Below are 17951 nucleotides of genomic sequence, written 5' to 3'. Positions count from 1 at the left end.
TATGGTCCAGCTCTCACTTCCATACATCACTACTGGGAAAACCAGAGCTTTAACTATATGGACCTTTGTTGGCAAGGTGATGTCACTGCTTTTTAAGATGCTGTCTAGGTTTGTCATTGCTTTTCTCAGAAGCTGAGCTACGAAGTGCCTAATGCAAATCCTGCCTTTGCCTTCAGCACACTTCGTGGCCTGATTCTGTGCATCAACGCGAGCCAAACTGTCATCCTCAGGGTTCCTGCTCACGACATGCAGCTTGAAGGGGAATGATTCTGACCTACATTACAGGGCCGTTCTCACGGTTGCAACCGTTTACTTCAGGCATTTTGAATCATCTAAAACAGGGGTCAGCCAACTTTTTCAGCAGGGGGCCTGTTCACTGTCCCTCAGACCTTGTGTGGGGGCCAGACTATATTTTTTTGGGGGGGGATGATCGAATTCCTATGCCCCACAAATAGCCCAGAGATGCATTTTAAATAAAAGCACACATTCTACTCATGTAAAAACACGCTGATTCCCAGACCGTCCGCAAGCCGGATTGAGAAGGCGATGGGGCCGGATCCGGCCCCTGGGCCTTAGTTTGCCTACCCATGATCTAAAAACACGACACTCTCTTATTATTATTATTAAAAATTTTCTTGATTTACAAAAGTGTGTGCAATGTCTCTCTCTCTCGTGTGTTTTTTCCATGTAACATTTTTACAAATCAGTTTCATTTGTTGAAGGGAAGATATTTCAGGGAGAGAGACTGGAAGAAGAAAGGTTTATCTCACTGGGGAGAGCAGAGAGGATCCACCTGTTTCTGTGTGGGAAAAGCTATACATTTAAAGAGGACTCTGCATTTCCCTTTCTTTTGCTGTTTTTGTTTGTATTTAGATTACCATATTTTTTGCTCTATAAGACTCACTTTTCCCCTCCTAAAAAGTAAGGGGAAATGTGTGTGCGTCTTATGAAGCGAATGCACGCTGCGCAGCTATCCCAGAAGCCAGAACAGCAAGAGGGATTGCTGCTTTCACTGCGCAGCGATCCCTCTTGCTGTTCTGGCTTCTGAGATTCAGAATATTTTTTTTCTTGTTTTCCTCCTCCAAAAACTAGGTGCGTCTTGTGGTCTGGTGCGTCTTATAGAGCGAAAAATACGGTAGTTTCTTTCATTATGCTTATTGCATTGCATTGCATTATGAAAAAGCTTTAATACTTTCTTATAAAACCAGCAACATCACACCTCTTTGCCCTGGTTTTGGCAATTGTATATTTTTTCAGACTCAGGTGCTGCAACCTTCCAACATTTTGACTTCACCCCCCAAAGGGGCCCTTCTCCCAAGACAGATGGATGCCAACCAACCAACCTTACAGGGTGGATTTGATTTAAATCAAGTCAATTTTAATCACGATTTAAATCACTAGTCGGTAAGACTTGATTTAAATCTTTTTCTTTTTTTACAGAAAGACGCATTCTTGCTGGTATAATCTTAATATTTACAACCAGATGAAGGTTTCATTTTTAGAATAACAAATTTTCAGAGTAGTTTTTACAGTCATATCAAAAATTACTGATTTGCTTATACGATTAGAAATACATAGACAGATAATTATGAAATTATGGTGAGGTTCATAATAAGTTAACTGTTTATATTTGGACAACTCTATTGGAAGGAGAAAAGTAATCATTCCCTTAACAACAATTTAAACAATTTATTTAACTAAAACAGTAACATTATAGCGTATGTATCCATGGTTGTTAACTGAGGTGGTTAAACAAATTTATTTTTAAAAAAACTTGGACTGAGTTTTAGCACACATGAAAAACATAAAACAAATCCTTTTTTCCTGATGAATAGCTTTTGGACTATAATGTAACTTAAATAGAAAACTATATTTAGAAAGTTTTTTTTCCTCCAAAAGCATTTTACATATTTTAAAAATCCAATTTAAATTTTGAAAATCCAATTAAAAAAAATAATAATCTGATTTTTTTAATTAAAAAAAACCTTTTATTTTTATCCACCCTGCCTTATTTCTGTAATTGCACGTTTTTAAAAGTTGCATTGCAATGTTGTGTTGCGTGCAATGTTGTGTTGCAATGTTGCCACATACCCTGGGACCTTAGAGTGAAGGGCAGGTAATAGATAGCATCCATCTTTCTCGGGAGACAGTGGAAGTGTGCACATTTGGGGGTGAAGTCAAACCATTGGAGAATTACAGCAGCTGCTGTGGCTGTAGAGACCGATACAAGAGAGACATGTTTTGTTGCAGCTGGGGCAGATGAAGGCGTCCGGTTGTGCTGCTTCAGATGCACCTGGGCGTTCCTTCTCTCTGCCCTCCTCCTAGGAGCATAGCTGTCAACCGTCCCTTATTTGGCGGGAAAGTCCCTTATACCAGCGCCATGTCCCGCTGCTGTCCCTTATTGATGATGTCCCTTAAATTTCCCGGGTTTCAAAGGAAGCAGCTCCTCTCCCTCCCTCCCTGCCGGCCAGGGAGGAGGGAGGCTCCAACTGTGTTGTTTGGCTGTGTTGCTCACCCAATAAGGAGTCTAAGAACGACTGGGGGGTGGAGCTTGCATGCCTTGTGCCGATCAAATCAGCTGCGTTGCCAGGGGACTCGCCTTTGCTCAGTGCTTCCCAGCGGAGAGGTGACTGTGGTTTTCCTTGCCGCATCCCCTTTGCCGGGTTGCTGCGCTGTGGGAACCACCGCTTGAGGCTTTGTTTGGCTGCTGGCTGGGCTTTCTGCCTTTGGCTTGTAGGGGCTCAGAAGTTGAACATACCTGTGCCCCTTGGAAAATCCCTTATTTTGGCTGCTGATCCCTTATTTTCGAGGCTGCTGGTCCCTTATTTTCAAATCTGTAAGTGGACAGCTATGCCTAGGAGTCCTTAAACAACAACAACAAATAGTAATAAATTGGTTTGTGTGTGAGAGAGAGAGAGCGGAGGACCGTTTTCTCCCATGGCACGCGATGTTTCAGGGGCCGCTCGGGGGGGGGTTCAAGGCAGCTCCTCCCTGGTTGCTCTTCCTCTTTGCCCTCTTCCCCCCTTTTTTTTCTTTTTAAAAATACTTTAGATAATTAGAAGTTATTTGGAAGTATCAAATAGGCTTAGGCTTAGAATAAGAATGAATTGTAAAGCATTAAGGATTAGAATACTAATAAAAGAGAAGAGGACAGTAAATTGAAGGAGTTAATTTTATTGGAAATATGATTTTGGAGAACTGTTACAAGGTGATTCAATGAAATTCAGTTAGGGGGGATTTGAGGAAGTCAGCTAACAATGAAAGTTAAATTAGGTCTTAGAAGTAATAAGTGTTTTTTTAAAAAATTCTTTAGTATTGTAATGTGTTTTCTGTTGTGTGTTTTGTATGTTATTTCTGTTATAAATGTGGAAAATTAATAAAAATTTTGAAAAAAATTTAAAATGCTTTATTAATTTACCAATAAAAAAACCGATCAACAGCAACAATCCATTATCAAAACAGGTTAAAAAAAAAAGGAAAATAAAAACACAGCAAAAAAGATGAAGAAAAAAAACACAAAAACCAAATATTTTTCCAACATACAAACTCATTTCAGGACTACAAACTGTATTTTAAAGAATCTGTACATCAGATTCCTAGGAAGAATTTACCTTCGTATTTATACTTTTTCCGCATTCTTTCTGTTCCTCTAGATCGGTTTGAATCCCTTATTCGTTTTCTTTTTCCTCTACCTCTTTTCGCAGTTTCTATGCTTCCCTTACTATTACGTAATCTGTATTGAATTATTGAACGGAACGAGCTTTCCCTTATATCTGTGAATTCAATCAAGGCACCACAGCCAAGGGTGTTGTTGTTGGAACCATGTTTTGGTTTTTTAGTTTTTTTTATATGTAAAATTGTAATTTATTTCCCTCCCAAGTATCCAGAATAGCCCACCAACAAACAAATTAACAAAATGATGTTCATGTGGAAGTAAAGGATAAGGCGGTCCGATTACACCAAAAGAAACCTAGAACTCCTGTTAATGGGATAGTGCAAGTTAACAACATGTTGCTGGCCATGTCAGAACCTTCATTTGGATTTTAAAAAAAGTTTTACTTAACAATTTGACAAAATAAGAACTTTGGAAAGATGCTGTCCAAAATGACACTCACGTAAAATGGTACCTCAGGTTAAGTACTTAATTTGTTCCGGAGGTCTGTTCTTAACCTGAAACTGTTCTTAACCTGAAGCACCACTTTAGCTAATGGGGCCTCCCGCTGCTGCCACGCGATTTCTGTTCTCATCCTGAAGCAAAGTTCTTAACCTGAAGCACTATTTCTGGGTTAGCGGAGTCTATAACCTGAAGCGTATGCAACCTGAAGCGTATGTAACCCGAGGTACCACTGTATTTACAAACCGCAGGGAGCAAAGGGGGGGGGGGAAGATTAAAAATAAAAACGCAGAGAATTCATGAAAATATAGGTTTCCTTTTTCCACCCCAAAGGAGGGAACCATGTTTTGTCAGATAGTTTTCAAAACGGTCCCGTCCTTGTTTAACCTTGTCTCCAGAGTGGTTTCTTCTGAATTCTGCTATCTCTTTGCTCTCCTTCCTTCCCCAGTTACATGGTTCGGGTGCGGGCTGTGGTGATGACCCGAGACGACTCAAGCGGGGGTTGGGTGCCCATGGGCGGCGGCGGCCTGAGCCACGTCACCATCTGCAAAGTCCGGCGCCCAGAGGAAGGGCGGCGTCGCCAGTACCTGATCAGCGGGGAGCGCCTGCGGGACCAAACGGTGAGATCGACAGGGGTTTTATTTGGGGAGAAGAGGGGGTTCGCGACGTGCAGCTGGCAGGAAGGGAAAAAGGAGGTTGCAAACCAGAAGAGCCCACCATTGAAATAAGCTCAGCAAAAGGGCTTGGGTGTAACTTTCGACGCCTCCCTTTCCTTGGAGCATAGCTGTCAACCGTCCCTTATTTGGCGGGAAAGTCCCTTATCCCAGCGCTGTGTCCCGCTGCTGTCCCTTATTGATGATGTCCCTTAAATCTCCCGGGTTTCAAAGGAAGCAGCTCCTCTCCCTCCCTCCTTGCCGGCCAGGGAGGAGGGAGGCTCCAACTGTGTTGCTTGGCCCCCAGGAGCCCCTCCCCGCCAGGACTGGCGGGAGCCCGGGCCCTTCCACCGCCATCCTCCTCTTGGCCGCCGAACTGAGCGTCTCTGCCTGGGGTAACATCTTCGTAGCTTGGACTTCGTTTTGCGCGAAAAGTGGTTGCTGCTTGTAGTTATTTAATTGCAGTGTTTCATCAGCTTCAGCAGCAACCTCTGGAAATGAAGGGCTAAAAACCGGTGCTGCTCTCCAAAATTATCTGGTCCCTTTTAACTTCGTATTTCAGCTGGTTGATTAAAATCCCCTATTTTGGCTGCTGATCCCTTATTTTCGAGGCTGCTGGTCCCTTATTTTCAAATCTGTAAGTTGACAGCTATGCCATGGAGGCGCAGGTTGCAGCCACAGCAAAGGTGGCATTTTTCCATCTCCGCCGTATTATGCAGTTGGTCCCTTCCCTTTCTCGCCCTGATCTGGCCACAGTGATCCACGCGACGGTCACCTCCAAGCTTGATTATTGTAACTCGCTCTACGCGGGGCTGCCCTTGAAGCTGACCCAGAAACTGCAGCAGGTGCAGAATGCCGCGGCGAGACTCCTTACAGGGTCCTCGCTCCACGCTCCACCGGTTTAGCACAGCACGCAGGGATTCGCCAATTGGGCAGCTTGGTTCGGGGGCAGCTCATGGGCCATTTAAACGACCCCCATGGACTGCTTTTGGCCCATGGGCTGCAGGTTGCTGACCCCAGCTCTACAGCATATACAGAAACCTCCTTTTTGACTGTTGAGCCCACTAGTGGTCTCGTCCACCTGTGGAACGCCCTCCCATCAGATGTCAAGGAAATACAGTGGTGCCCCGCAAAACGAATGCCTCGCAAGACGAAAAACCCGCTAGACAAAAGGGTTTTCCGTTTCTGAGTTGCTTCGCAAGACGATTTTCCCTATGGGCTTGCTTCGCAAGACGTTTTCTTGCGATTTTTTTCGCCCCCCCCCCTTTCTAAGCCGCTAAGCCGCTAATAGCCTTTTAGCCGCTAAGCCGCTAAGCCTTTAATAGCCGCTAAGCCACTAAACCGCTAATAGCGCTAATCCGCTAAGCCGCTAAGAGGGTTGCTTCACAAGACGAAAAAGCCGCTAAACGAAGAGACTCGCGGAACGGATTATTTTCGTCTTGCGAGGCAGCACTGTAAACAACTATCAGACTTTTTAGAAGACATCTGAAGGCAGCCCAGTTTAGGGAAGTTTTTAATGTTCGATGTTTTATTGTGTTTTTAATATTCTGTTGGGAGCCGCCCAGAGTGGCTGGGAAAACCCAGCCAGATGGACGGGGTATAAATAAATTATTATTATTTATTATTATTATTATTATTATTATTATTATTATTATTATTATTATTATCTGCCAGAATCTGTCTTCGCATGCAGGGAAGTCCCTAACTCACTGACGCTTTGAGACCCATTAGCTACCCTCACCTGGTTTAGCCTCCCTGTTGAAGATGTTCCCAGGGTGTGACCGCTGTCGCATGTTGACAGCTTCTAGCAGCCACAGGTGAGAGTTGAGTGCAGGGTGGGGACCAAAGTACCCCAGAAGGAGCATGACGTGTCCCCCACCAGAGGTACTACTCTTCCTCTAACACCTCCTACACCCCTCTGGGAATAGTAGCTCTGTGAAACCATCTCACCCGCTGAAAGGGCCTGCACATAAGTCAAAGCCAAAGGCCTGGCAAAAACTAAATGCTTTTTTGTCCCCTCAAGATCTGGCACCAGGCGAGCCTTCCCAGGGAGAGCATTCCACAAGCGGGGTGCCACCACTGAAAAGGCCTGCTGGCGTGTCGCCGCCCTCAGAACCTCCAGCGGAAGTGGCACACAGAATAGGGCCTTCGGTGGCAATTGCGGGTTGCGAGGTCCCGCTATCTTTGTTTGGAGAGGATCTTTTGCGTACAGGGTCACAGCCTCACACTTCAAAGGGCAGGGCAGATGCAGATGTGGGGTGAATCCAGCCCTTTCTCCCCTCTCCCCCAGCCTTTGACCTCGGGTGGCGGCTGTTTCCCCTCAACCCCCTTCTTTCTCTACGGCAGACCATCTTGGAGTGTGCTCTGAAGAGGGACCTCGTCTACAACAAGGTGAACCCCATTTTCCACCACTGGAAAGTCGGAGACAACAAGTTTGGCCTCACTTTCCAGAGCCCTGCCGACGCCGTGGCCTTCGAGAGAGGGGTGCAAGCTGCCCTGGAGGAGATTGCTGAAGGTGAGGGGGCACTAGGGTGGGTGGGCAAGGTGACTTGCAGAGTCAGGGGCATCAGTGCTGCTTGCCAGGTTTCTCACACAATAATAATAATAATAATAATAATAATAATAATAATAATAATAATAATAATTTATTATTTGTACCCCCGCCCATCTGGCTGGGTTTCCCCAGCCACTCTGGGCGGCTTCCATAGAAACCAAAGATACAGTAAAATATCACAGATTAAAAACTTCCCTGAACAGGGCTGCCTTAAGATGTCTTCTGAATGTCAGGTAATTATTTATCTCTTTGACATCTGATGGGAGGGTGTTCCACAGGGCGGGCGCCACTACCGAGAAGGCCCTCTGCCTGGTTCCCTGTAGCTTTCCTTCTCGCAATGAGGGAACCGCCAGAAGGCCCTCGGCGCTGGATCTCAGCGTCCGGGCAGAACGATGGGGGTGGAGACGCTCCTTCAGGTATACTGGGCCGAGGCCGTTTAGGGCTTTAAAGGTCAACACCAGCACTTTGAATTGTGCTGGGAAACGTACTGGGAGCCAATGCAGATCTCTCAGGACCGGTGTTATGCGGTCCCAGCGGCCACTCTCAGTCACCAGTCTAGCTGCCGCATTCTGGATTAGTTGTAAGTTGTAGTTTCCGAGTCACCTTCAAAGGTAGCCCCACGTAGAGCGCATTGCACTCACCCCGTGCTTTTCAACATCTACATGCAGCTGCTGGGAGAGATTATCAGGGGGTTTGGGCTGGGTGTTCATCAATATGCGGATGATACCCAGCTCTATCTCTAAGAAGTACTGTTTTGGGGGGACAGGGGGTGTGGCAATAGTTATATTGGGACCCCGCTAATTGATTTATTGGTCCTCAATTAGCTATTTATGGCAGCCCGGTCCGGCGCGCTTCCCTCAGCTGCGCCACTCAGCTCCGTCGTCCGGTAGCTCTCAGTCACACCTTAGCAGAGATAAACACAGCGGTGAAAGAAACTGTCACGTCCTTTGACAAACACATGCAGAGTCCAGGTTTGTCCATTTCAGTTCTTTATTCCGACATTCCCCCAGGGATCTCCTGGGCTCCTTGCAGCCATTACACAAAGCTGCGTCTTTCTCCCTCAAAGACCAGAGGGGAACAGAACGAAACTCCTCCCAAACTCCTCCCAGCTTCTAAAAGCTGACGTCAGAATGTGAGGCATCATGGGAACTTCTTAACCAGTTAAGTTCCAAACTTCACAGGGGGCGGGCGGGTGTGGAGGATTCCCTGGTCCTGAATGGGGTAACTGTGCCCCTGAAGGACCAGGTGCGCAGCCTGGGAGTCATTCTGGACTCACAGCTGTCCATGGAGGCGCAGGCCAATTCTGTGTCCAGGGCAGCTGTTTATCAGCTCCATCTGGTACGCAGGCTGAGACCCTACCTGCCTGCAGACTGTCTCGCCATAGTGGTGCATGCTCTAGTTATCTCCCGCTTGAACTACTGCAATGCGCTCTACGTGGGGCTATATTTGAAGGTGACCCGGAAACTACAACTAATCCAGAATGTGGCAGCTATACTGGTGACTGGGAGCGGCCTCCGAGACCACATAACACTGGTCTTGAAAGACCTACATTGGCTCCCAGGACGTTTCCGAGCACAATTCAAAGTGTTGGTGCTGACCTTTAAGGCCCTAAATGGCCTCAAAGGTATACCTGAAGGAGCATCTCCACCCCCCATCATTCAGCCTGGACACTGAGGTCCAAATCGATTTTTAATTTAAATCACTAGTTGGTAAGACTTGATTTAAATCCTTTTTCCCCCCCAGAAAGATTCATTTTTGCTGGTATAATTTAAATATTTACAACCAGATGAAGGTTTCATTTTCAGAATAACAAAGTTTCAGAGTAGTTTTTACACTTTTATCAAATTACTGATTTGCTTATACGATTAGAAATACGTAGACAAATAATTATGAAATTATAGCGAGGTTTAATAAGATAACTGTTTATATTTGTAAAACTTTTCTGCTGTACTTTTTTGGAAAGAGAAAAATAATCATTTCCTTAATAACAATTTATTTAACTAAAACAGTAACATTGTAGCATATGTATCCATGTTTGTTAACTGAGGTGGTTAAACAATTTAAAAACCAACAAACTTAAGCACACCTGAAAAACTTAAAACAAACGATTATTTCCTGATGAATAGGCTTTGGGCTGTAATGTAACTTAAATAGAAAACCATCTTTAGAAAGCTATTTTTTCTTCCAAAAGCATTTTATTTTAAAAAATCCAATTTAAATTTTTTTTAATTGATTTTTTTTAAAAAATGATTTTTAAAAAATCATTGATTTTTATCCATCCTGCTCTAGAGTAAAAAAGGTAAAGGTAAAGGTAAAGGTAAAGGTACCCCTGCCCGTACGGGCCAGTCTTGACAGACTCTAGGGTTGTGTGCCCATCTCACTCAAGAGGCCGGAGGCCAGCGCTGTCCGGAGACACTTCTGGGTCACGTGGCCAGCGTGACATCGCTGCTCTGGCGAGCCAGAGCTGCACACGGAAACACTGTTTACCTTCCCGCTAGAAAGCGGTCCCTATTTATCTACTTGCACCCGGGAGTGCTTTCGAACTGCTAGGTTCGCAGGCGCTGGGACCGAACAACGGGAGCGCACCCCGCCGCGGGGATTCGAACCGTCGACCTTTCAATCGGCAAGCCCTAGGCGCTGAGGCTTTTACCCACAGCGCCACCCGCGTCCTGCTCTAGAGTGCATGGTACTATTTCCAGCCTAGCTGAAGCTTTGCTGTTTAAAATGGGGGGGGGGGGTTGTTTTTTTGGTGGCGTAACTTTTACCCCTCTGTTTTCATTCTCTCAGGTTCCCTCTCGCCTTCCTCTACCTCCTCCTCTCAGGACGACGCCGACGGGACAGACGAAGCTCTTGCCGTAAGCAGTTTCCTGACATTTCACGTGCGGCGCCTCTGAGTGTGTGCAGAGCGCCTTACTCCCTTGGCAGGAATTATACAATCACAGAATTGTCAAGTTGCAAGGGACCCTGAGGCAATGCAGAGATCTTTTGCCCAACGTGGGGGTCGAACCCACAACCCTGAGATTAAGAGCCTCATGCTCTACCAACCGAACTTATCCCAGCAGCTCTTCCACCAAAAACACCAAAGGGTTGCATCCCAACGTTTGTCAGGCCCTTTGGAATTAACGGCAGGGCTAGCTTAGCTCCATTATTTTCACTGGGTCTACTCTGTATCTAATTTAGTTGGGTGCAACCCAAAATCTGCACAAGGGAGTGCTTGCTGCACAAGATGGACCCGATCCTGCGCAGCTCTTCTTATAATCTCATGAACATCCCAGGAAATCCCAGAATGCATGTTTTGGTTTGGCTTGCCAAAATAATAATAATAATCATAATAAATTTTATTTATACCCCGCCTTCCCCGGCCAAGACCGGGCTCAGGGCGGCTAACACCAAATATAAAAACAATTGATTGAAATACAGCTTAAAAAACAAGATTAAAATACAACATTAAAGCATTAAAATGCAGCCTCATTTCAGTGGAAACTCAAACACTTTTTTGGGGATAAAAAACATCTGGCTAACTATCCAGACTGGTCCTACGTGGGCCAGAAAAAAAGCCAGGGAAGTCCCCAAATAGGAGTTACATCACAGGAGGGGAAAGGAAAAAAGAAAGAGGGGGAGGGAATCAAATTGAATCAAGATTCTTTCCCTCATGATTACCAACAAAGGTTTTGCAGGAGCATGTCCTTTGCCTGCTGAAAATTTGGAAAGCTGGTTTTTTTTGGGGGGGGGGGGAGTGGGCTGACTCTAATGCCAGCTAGGCCACAATAACAGAAAGTCATGAAACACATTGGGTGTGCTTGGACCGCTCACTCTCTCAGGCCAGCCCTACCTCACAGGGTTGTCGTGATGATAAAATGGGGAGGAAGAGAACCCACGTACCCCCACCTTGAGTGTCCCAAAGTTGCAGTGTGTGCTGGTCCTGAGGGTTAACCGTGCAGCAAGTCCAGTCCGAGGTCGAGGGTGCGGTATGGAGGCTGTCCGTCAAAGCTGAAGTGGGGTCCAAGGCAGGGAGTCGGGTGAGGGCAGGAACAGGCTACCAACAATGTTGCTCCCGCAGCCTGGGACTGGGGCTGGCCGGCTTTTATCTGCCCCGAGGCATAGGGCGGCCCCGATCCTCTGGTGACTCGCCTCTCCTGGCCTGGAGGCGAGCACTCTTCCTGCGGGAACTTAGTTCCCTCCGCCTCTCTGCCCTGAGCCTCTGACGGGGCTGAGGGTGGAGCACCTGCAGGCAATGGGTCCTCCATCACCTCAGGAGCCAGAGCAGACTCAGCTGGTGCCTGCACCTGAGGATCCCGCACAGGTGAGGACCCTTCAGACTCAAGCCCCAACCCCGGCTCAGCTGGTTCAGGAGGCGGGGACTCCTGTGCAGGCTGGGATCTCTCAGGTTCAGCCTCCGAGTCCAAATCCCAGGCCATCACACAGTGTAATGCAATGGATTAAAATAAATAACTGAAGTTTTGCACACCCTTCGTGCCTCTCGACAGGGACTGAGCTTTTGGACTTCAGAAACATCTAACCTGAGCCGCAGTTTGGCTGCAAGTCACCTCCATGCCAGTAGGGGCACTGTGGGCCAGGCAACCGGGAGGAGAAGCCAATGCCTGGACCAGGGGTCAGCAAACTTTTCCAGCAAGGGGCCGGTCCATTGTCCCTCAGACCTTGTGGGGGGGCCAGACTATATTTTGAAAGAAAAGAAAAAAACGAATTCCTATGCCCCACAATCAATCAATCAATCTTTATTATGGTCCAGAGACCCAACAAATCGTTACAAAGCAATACACAATTCATACAGCCTGCCTCCAGGTTAAACAAGCATTTTGTTCAGAATATAGGGATCATTGGTTCTTGCAACCACCAATAAAAACTTTGCCACTGCTAATGTTCTAGCATTTGTCCAGTCTTCCAATAGGAACCTGACATAGTAACCCTCTGATTTTCCCGGGAAAGGTACCAGCAAGGGTAATATCAGTTCAGCCCTGGCCTGCTCATATTTTGCACAGTGCAACAAAATATGTTTTATGGAATCGACGTCTTAAGCACACGAGCAAAGTCTGTCCTGGTAGGGAACTCCTCTCAACCTGCCATCCAACACTGCAGAGGGAAAGACGTTTAGTCTGGCTTTGGTGAAAAGCCTTCGATAGTTTGGTACTGTCAGGTTTTTAATGTAAGATGTTAACTTAAAGACATACCCATATTGTACTCCTGCTGCCAGCGGACTACAGACTGTGTGTGATCCAGATCGCAAGTCACTGTGTGCATTATCCCATAATCTTTGCTTTAACATCTTTTGGGCGCCTTCATAACCCAGGTAATACAGTTGGGGGGGCAGGGTGAAAGACCAATAGAGGTGGCTTTTTTAGCTATGGTTTTCTGCCATTTGCTGACAAATTCCTCATTGGTCAGGTGTTGGTACAAACCCTTCCCTAGATCAAACACTGAAATCCTGAGCCAATGTTTTAGGGCAGCCCACCACACTTTAGTTGAAATTGGGCATTCACCAGCTTCTAACAGAAGTATGGAGTTGGGGACACAGTTGGGTACCTGCAGCAGATATTGTAGAAATTTTGCCTGAAAGCCATCTAGCTTTGGCAGGTCCCCCTTATGCCAGACAATTGCAGCGTACAGGAGTTGGGAAATGGGTTTTGTGTTGAAAACCTTAAGGGGTTGCCCCACAAATAACCCAGAGATGCATTTTAAATAAAAGGGCACATTCTGTTGGCATGCGTCCAAGGAAATGGCAATTGGCAGGCCCCCAGCTGGCTCCAGCCCACCAACCGGCAGCCGGGCGATCTCCGGTCTTTGGTTCAGCATGTAACTGTGACTCGAGCTTCAGAAACCTTCAGAAGCTGAGCATGCAAGCCAACAGAGAATAAAACTCTTCGCAACAGAAGGGCAGATAGAGGCTGTCTAAAGTGTATTTTCAGGCCTTTTATTCAGCATCAAGACAAAGGGGAAAACATGTCTTCTCCCCTTCGTGTCCAAGCAAAAAGCATAAGCAAAAGCTATACACAAACGGAAGTTCCCAGCAAGCTGTGCCGGAATATTAACAGGCATGTGACACGCAACAGCTTGTTCCTTTTAAGGTGGAACGGAATATCTTAACACATTCTTGTTGTTGTTTAGTCGTGTCCGACTCTTCGTGACCCCCTGGACCAGAGCACGCCAGGCACTCCTGTCTTCCACTGCCTCCCGCAGTTTGGCCAAACTCATGCTGGTAGCTTCCAGAACACTGTCCAACCATCTTGTCCTCTGTCGTCCCCTTCTCCTTGTGCCCTCCATTTTTCCCAACATCAGGGTCTTTTCCAGGGGGTCTTCTCTTCTCCTGAGGTGGCCAAAGTCTTGGAGCCTCAGCTTCAGGATCTGTCCTTCCAGTGAGCACCCAGGGCTGATTTCCTTCAGAATGGAGAGGTTTGATCTTCTTGCAGTCCATGGGACTCTCAAGAGTCTCCTCCAGCACCAGAATTCAAAAGCATCAATTCTTCGGCATTCAGCAACTCTCCACTATGACCTGTTCATCTTGGGTGCCCTGCTTGGCATAGTTCATAGCTTCTCTGAGTTATTCAGGCCCCTTCGCCATGGCAAGGCTGGATTGAGAAGGCGATTGGGCCGGATCTGGCCCCCGGGCCTTAGTTTGCCTGCCCATGGCCTGGACCAAGGGGTAGTGTGGGACTCCGCCAACTCTCTTTCTCTCTTTCTAGGTCCACACGGACAGCGAGTCCTCGTCGAACAGCCGCAAGGAAATGCTGCCCAAACCCATCACCATCGTCACCAGTGAGTCCTCCTCCAGCTGCTACTTGCGGTCCCCGGTCTCCGAAGAGTTCTCCTTCAGCACGGCGCAGGGAGCAACGTCGAGTGGGCCGGTACGTGTCTGGGGCTTCTGGGTTATTGGATGTGGTTATTTTGAGGAGCCCTTGCTGCTGTGAGGAGTAATAATAATAATAATTTATTATTTATACCCCGCCCATCTGGCTGGGCTTCCCGAGCCACTCTGGGCGGCTTCCAAAAAAATATTAAAATACTATAATACATCAAACATTAAAAGCTTCCCTAAACATGGCTGCCTTCAGATGTCTTCTAATAGTCTGGTAGTTGTTGTTCTCTTTGATATCTGGTGGGAGGGCATTCCACAGGGTGGGTGCCACTACCGAGAAGGCCCTCTGCCTGGTTCCCTGTAACTTGGCTTCTCGCAGTGAGGGAACCACCAGAAGGCCCTCAGCGCTGGACCTCAGTGTCTGGGCAGAACGATACCTGCACTGTTTTATATTTTCTGTATGTCCTGTGACCATATTATAAAGCAGTTGTGTTCTCTGTTACAAATCAAGCACTGCTAGGAGTGACTTTCTTTTTTTAAAAAATAACAGTTTGAGAGCCACATGCTTTTAGGGATTTTGCATTGTAAGTGCTATTGGCGGTAGCGCTTGCCTGGGTTTCTCCGCCCTGCTTCGGCTGTGCGATGACCACACCTGTGTCCTTTCTGCCCCCTTCCCCACGGCAGGTGCAGCCCCAGACCTTGCAGCAGTTGATTCTCCCCGATGAAGAGGAGCTGGAGAGCATCAACCCTTGCAAAGAGCTCTGGGTAACCAAAGGCTACGAGGACTACCGCCGGGCAGTGGTTCAGAAGCGGCAGATGGACCCAGACAAAATCGACATGTGTGTCCACTTCGAGAAGGGAGGCGGTGGCGGCGGCGGCAAGTCTCCGCGGGAGAAAGAGTACTGCTTGCCCCCCGGGGCCGAAGGACGGCTCAAGGACCCCAAGGCCTCGCCGTCCTGCCACATCCATGGTGCCCCCTCGCCGCCGCGGCACAAGCCCCTGAAGGAGCAGCAGCAGCAGCAGGCGCCCCCCGGTGCGCCGGGCGTGGAGGAGGACATGGTGCCCTCCCGCTGCGTCTACTGCCGGGACGTCTTTAACCACGAGGAGAACGGGCGCGGGCAGTGCCAGGACGCCCCCGACCCCATCGGCCGCTGCGTCTACCAGTTCACCTGCATGTGGTGTGCGGAGAGCATGCTGTATCACTGCATGTCGGACTCCGAAGGAGAGTACTCGGACCCCTGCTCCTGCGACACCGGGCACCCGCACTTCTGCATCCGCTGGATGGCCCTCGTCACCCTCTCCCTCGTCGTCCCCTGCATGTGCTGCTACCTGCCCCTCCACGCCTGCCACACGTGCGGCGAGCACTGCGGCTGCTGCGGCGGCAGGCACAAGGCGGTGCGGTGAGGAAGCCCCCGGAGGGGTTCGGCGCAGGGCACAAGGGTTTTGGCCGCCGAGGCGGCAGGCAACTTGCCGAGAAAGCCGGAGGTTTGCTTAACAGGGGCCTGTTCCTCCCCGATTCCCTCTCCTTTCCCCTGCTCTTCTTAGGACACTTTAGGGGGGAAAGGGGGTGTCTGCGTTGTGTCCCCAGGCTGGCTGGCGGAATCCCGTTTCGTTTGTGCCCTCTCTCTTTTTGGAAACCCTTTTCTTTCCGCAGCGTGTGGCGTGGTTAAGGAGGGAACGGCTGTGGGGAAATGGATGGCGACATCTCGCCTGCCCGGTGTTTGGATGCTGTTTTGCAGAAGGTAGCTGGTTTGGTGTGACCTTAAAAAAACAACAACTCATGGGGACTTAAGAAAAGAAAAGGAACTGCTTTAATATGGAAGAGAGAAGTGAATGAAGACACTGTACGAAAAGGGACTGGTGTCTGCCTGCTGACTCTCAGACTGCCCCCCATTTTCGTAGATGAGTGGTACCTTCAGCGTCTTTGAAATCAGCCCCGTGTTTGCAGAACTGCTACGGATTTTGAGGTGGGAAGAGGCAGGCCTAGGCAGTTTTGATTCCACCAAGCCAGAGGCAGCCCACCCCCTGCGTATTTGGGAGGGGGGCACTGCCAGCTGCTCAACAACAACACTCCCTGTACCCATTTTCATGTAGGGTTCCATAAACGGGAGGCGAGGCTGGATTCACTTTGGAGAGGGATGTGTTTTGAGGGTAGCTGAACTTTCGTCTACTTCTTCACCACTGTCACCCCCAAAACCCACTCCCAAACACTTAGTATGAGCTAAACACACACACACACACACACACACACACACACACACACACACAAAATCTATGTCCTTATAGGTTGGTTTGACCTATGATGGTTGAGCTGGTTTGGGCTGATGGAAGCTGTCGTCCAAAACATCTGAAAGGCTCTTCAGGTTAGCAAAGGCTGGCCTATGGCGTCTATATTCATAACAACAACAATTTATTATTTACAGTATATGCTGCCCATCTGACTGGTTTGCCCCAGCCACTCTGGGCGGCTTCCAACAAAATATTAAAAACGTAATGAAGCACCAGACATTAAAAGCTTCCCTAAACAGGGCTGCCTTCAGGTGTCTTCTAAAAGTCAGGTGTTTATTTCCTTGACATCTGATGGGAGGGCGTTCCACGGGGAGGGTGCCACCACTGAGAAGGCCCTCTGCCTGGTTCCCTGCAACCTCACTTCTCCCAGAGAGGGAACTGCCAGAAAACCCTTGGAGCTGGACATCAGTGTCCAGGCTGAGTGATGGGGTTGGAGACGCTCCTTCAGGTATACTGGGTCGAGGCCGTTTAGGGCTTTAAAGGTTAGCACCAACACTTTGAATTGTGCTCGGAAATGTCCTGGGAGATTTCTCTCCTGTGGGAGAGTCTTGCTTTGCTGGGCCCCAGCTTGCAGTGAAACTCTTTTTTTCCGGGGAGCAGATTTCAGAGGCAGCCCCACTTTCCTGCCTCAGATCTCTTGTTTCTAAAGGAGCGGATGGAAAACCAGGACCCCATTTCCTGTCAGGCTTAGTCAGCGTGGCCAGGAATGATGGGAGATGTTCTCCAGAAACATCTGGAGGGCTCCGGCCTTTGCCCTTGCTCTAGGCAGCCTTGGCCAAACTTGCTGCCATTTGACTACAACTCCCATCACCCATGACCACTGGTCCTTCTAGCTAGGGATGATGGGAGTTGTAGTCAAATGGCAGCAAGTTTGACCAGCTCCCATCATCCATGACCACTGGTCCTTCTAGCTAGGGATGATGGGAGTTGTAGTCAAATGGCAGCAAGTTTGACCAGCTCCCATCATCCATGACCACTGGTCCTTCTAGCTAGGGATGATGGGAGTTGTAGTCCAGAAACAGCTGGGGCACCCACATTTGAGAAACACAGCTAACGTGATTCTTCAAAACAACAGCTCACAACTGAGCCCCAGCCCGGAGCTGGTGAGTTTGGTTTGATATCCTGGCTTCTTGCTTCAGGCTGTGTTTGGCTTGGTGGGTCACGCCGGACGCCGCAAAAGCAGTGCAGAGGACCGAGGTCTGGGGGAGAGCCCCTGTTCAGCAGGCAAAAGATCCCAGGTTCACCCCCTGGCACCTCCCAAGTATGAAGCCGTTCCCAAAACCCCGGGCGCCACTGGCAGTCAGTGTAAGTGCTAGAGAGATTGATGGTCTGGTGATATAAGATATGGAGCCTGTGGATACTGGTAGGGCAGAAAGCAGGGAGCTCAACAGTAGGGGGCGCCAGAGCCAAAGACAGGCAGAGGCAGCTAACTCTAGTTTTGACCTCCCTGCTGTGTTCTACAAGGGCAACCCTGAGGCTGAGGAAGTGGTTTTAAGGGACAATTGTAGGCAGCTGGAGGGCAGGCCGAAG

General features: G+C 48.3%; 1 protein-coding gene across 3 annotated transcripts in view; it reads left to right on the top strand.

Annotated features, from left to right (window-relative positions):
• SPRED3 (sprouty related EVH1 domain containing 3) overlaps positions 1-17436 on the top strand; it is a 36673-nt gene extending 19237 nt beyond the window's left edge. For all 3 annotated transcript variants that reach the window (XM_028742042.2, XM_028742043.2, XM_028742044.2), the window contains exons 2-6: positions 4563-4734; positions 7114-7282; positions 10109-10176; positions 14020-14181; positions 14817-17436. In XM_028742042.2, coding sequence (XP_028597875.2) covers positions 4567-4734; positions 7114-7282; positions 10109-10176; positions 14020-14181; positions 14817-15536 — 1287 coding nt within the window. In that variant the 5' untranslated portion in view covers positions 4563-4566 and the 3' untranslated portion in view covers positions 15537-17436. The remainder of the gene's footprint in view (positions 1-4562; positions 4735-7113; positions 7283-10108; positions 10177-14019; positions 14182-14816) is intronic.
• Positions 17437-17951: the final 515 nt, after the last annotated feature.

Source organism: Podarcis muralis, chromosome 7 (assembly GCF_964188315.1).
Source record: "Podarcis muralis chromosome 7, rPodMur119.hap1.1, whole genome shotgun sequence".
NCBI lineage: Eukaryota > Metazoa > Chordata > Lepidosauria > Squamata > Lacertidae > Podarcis > Podarcis muralis.
The sequence above is the reverse complement of the archived record's forward strand: the minus strand, read 5'-3'. Positions and strand labels throughout refer to the sequence as shown.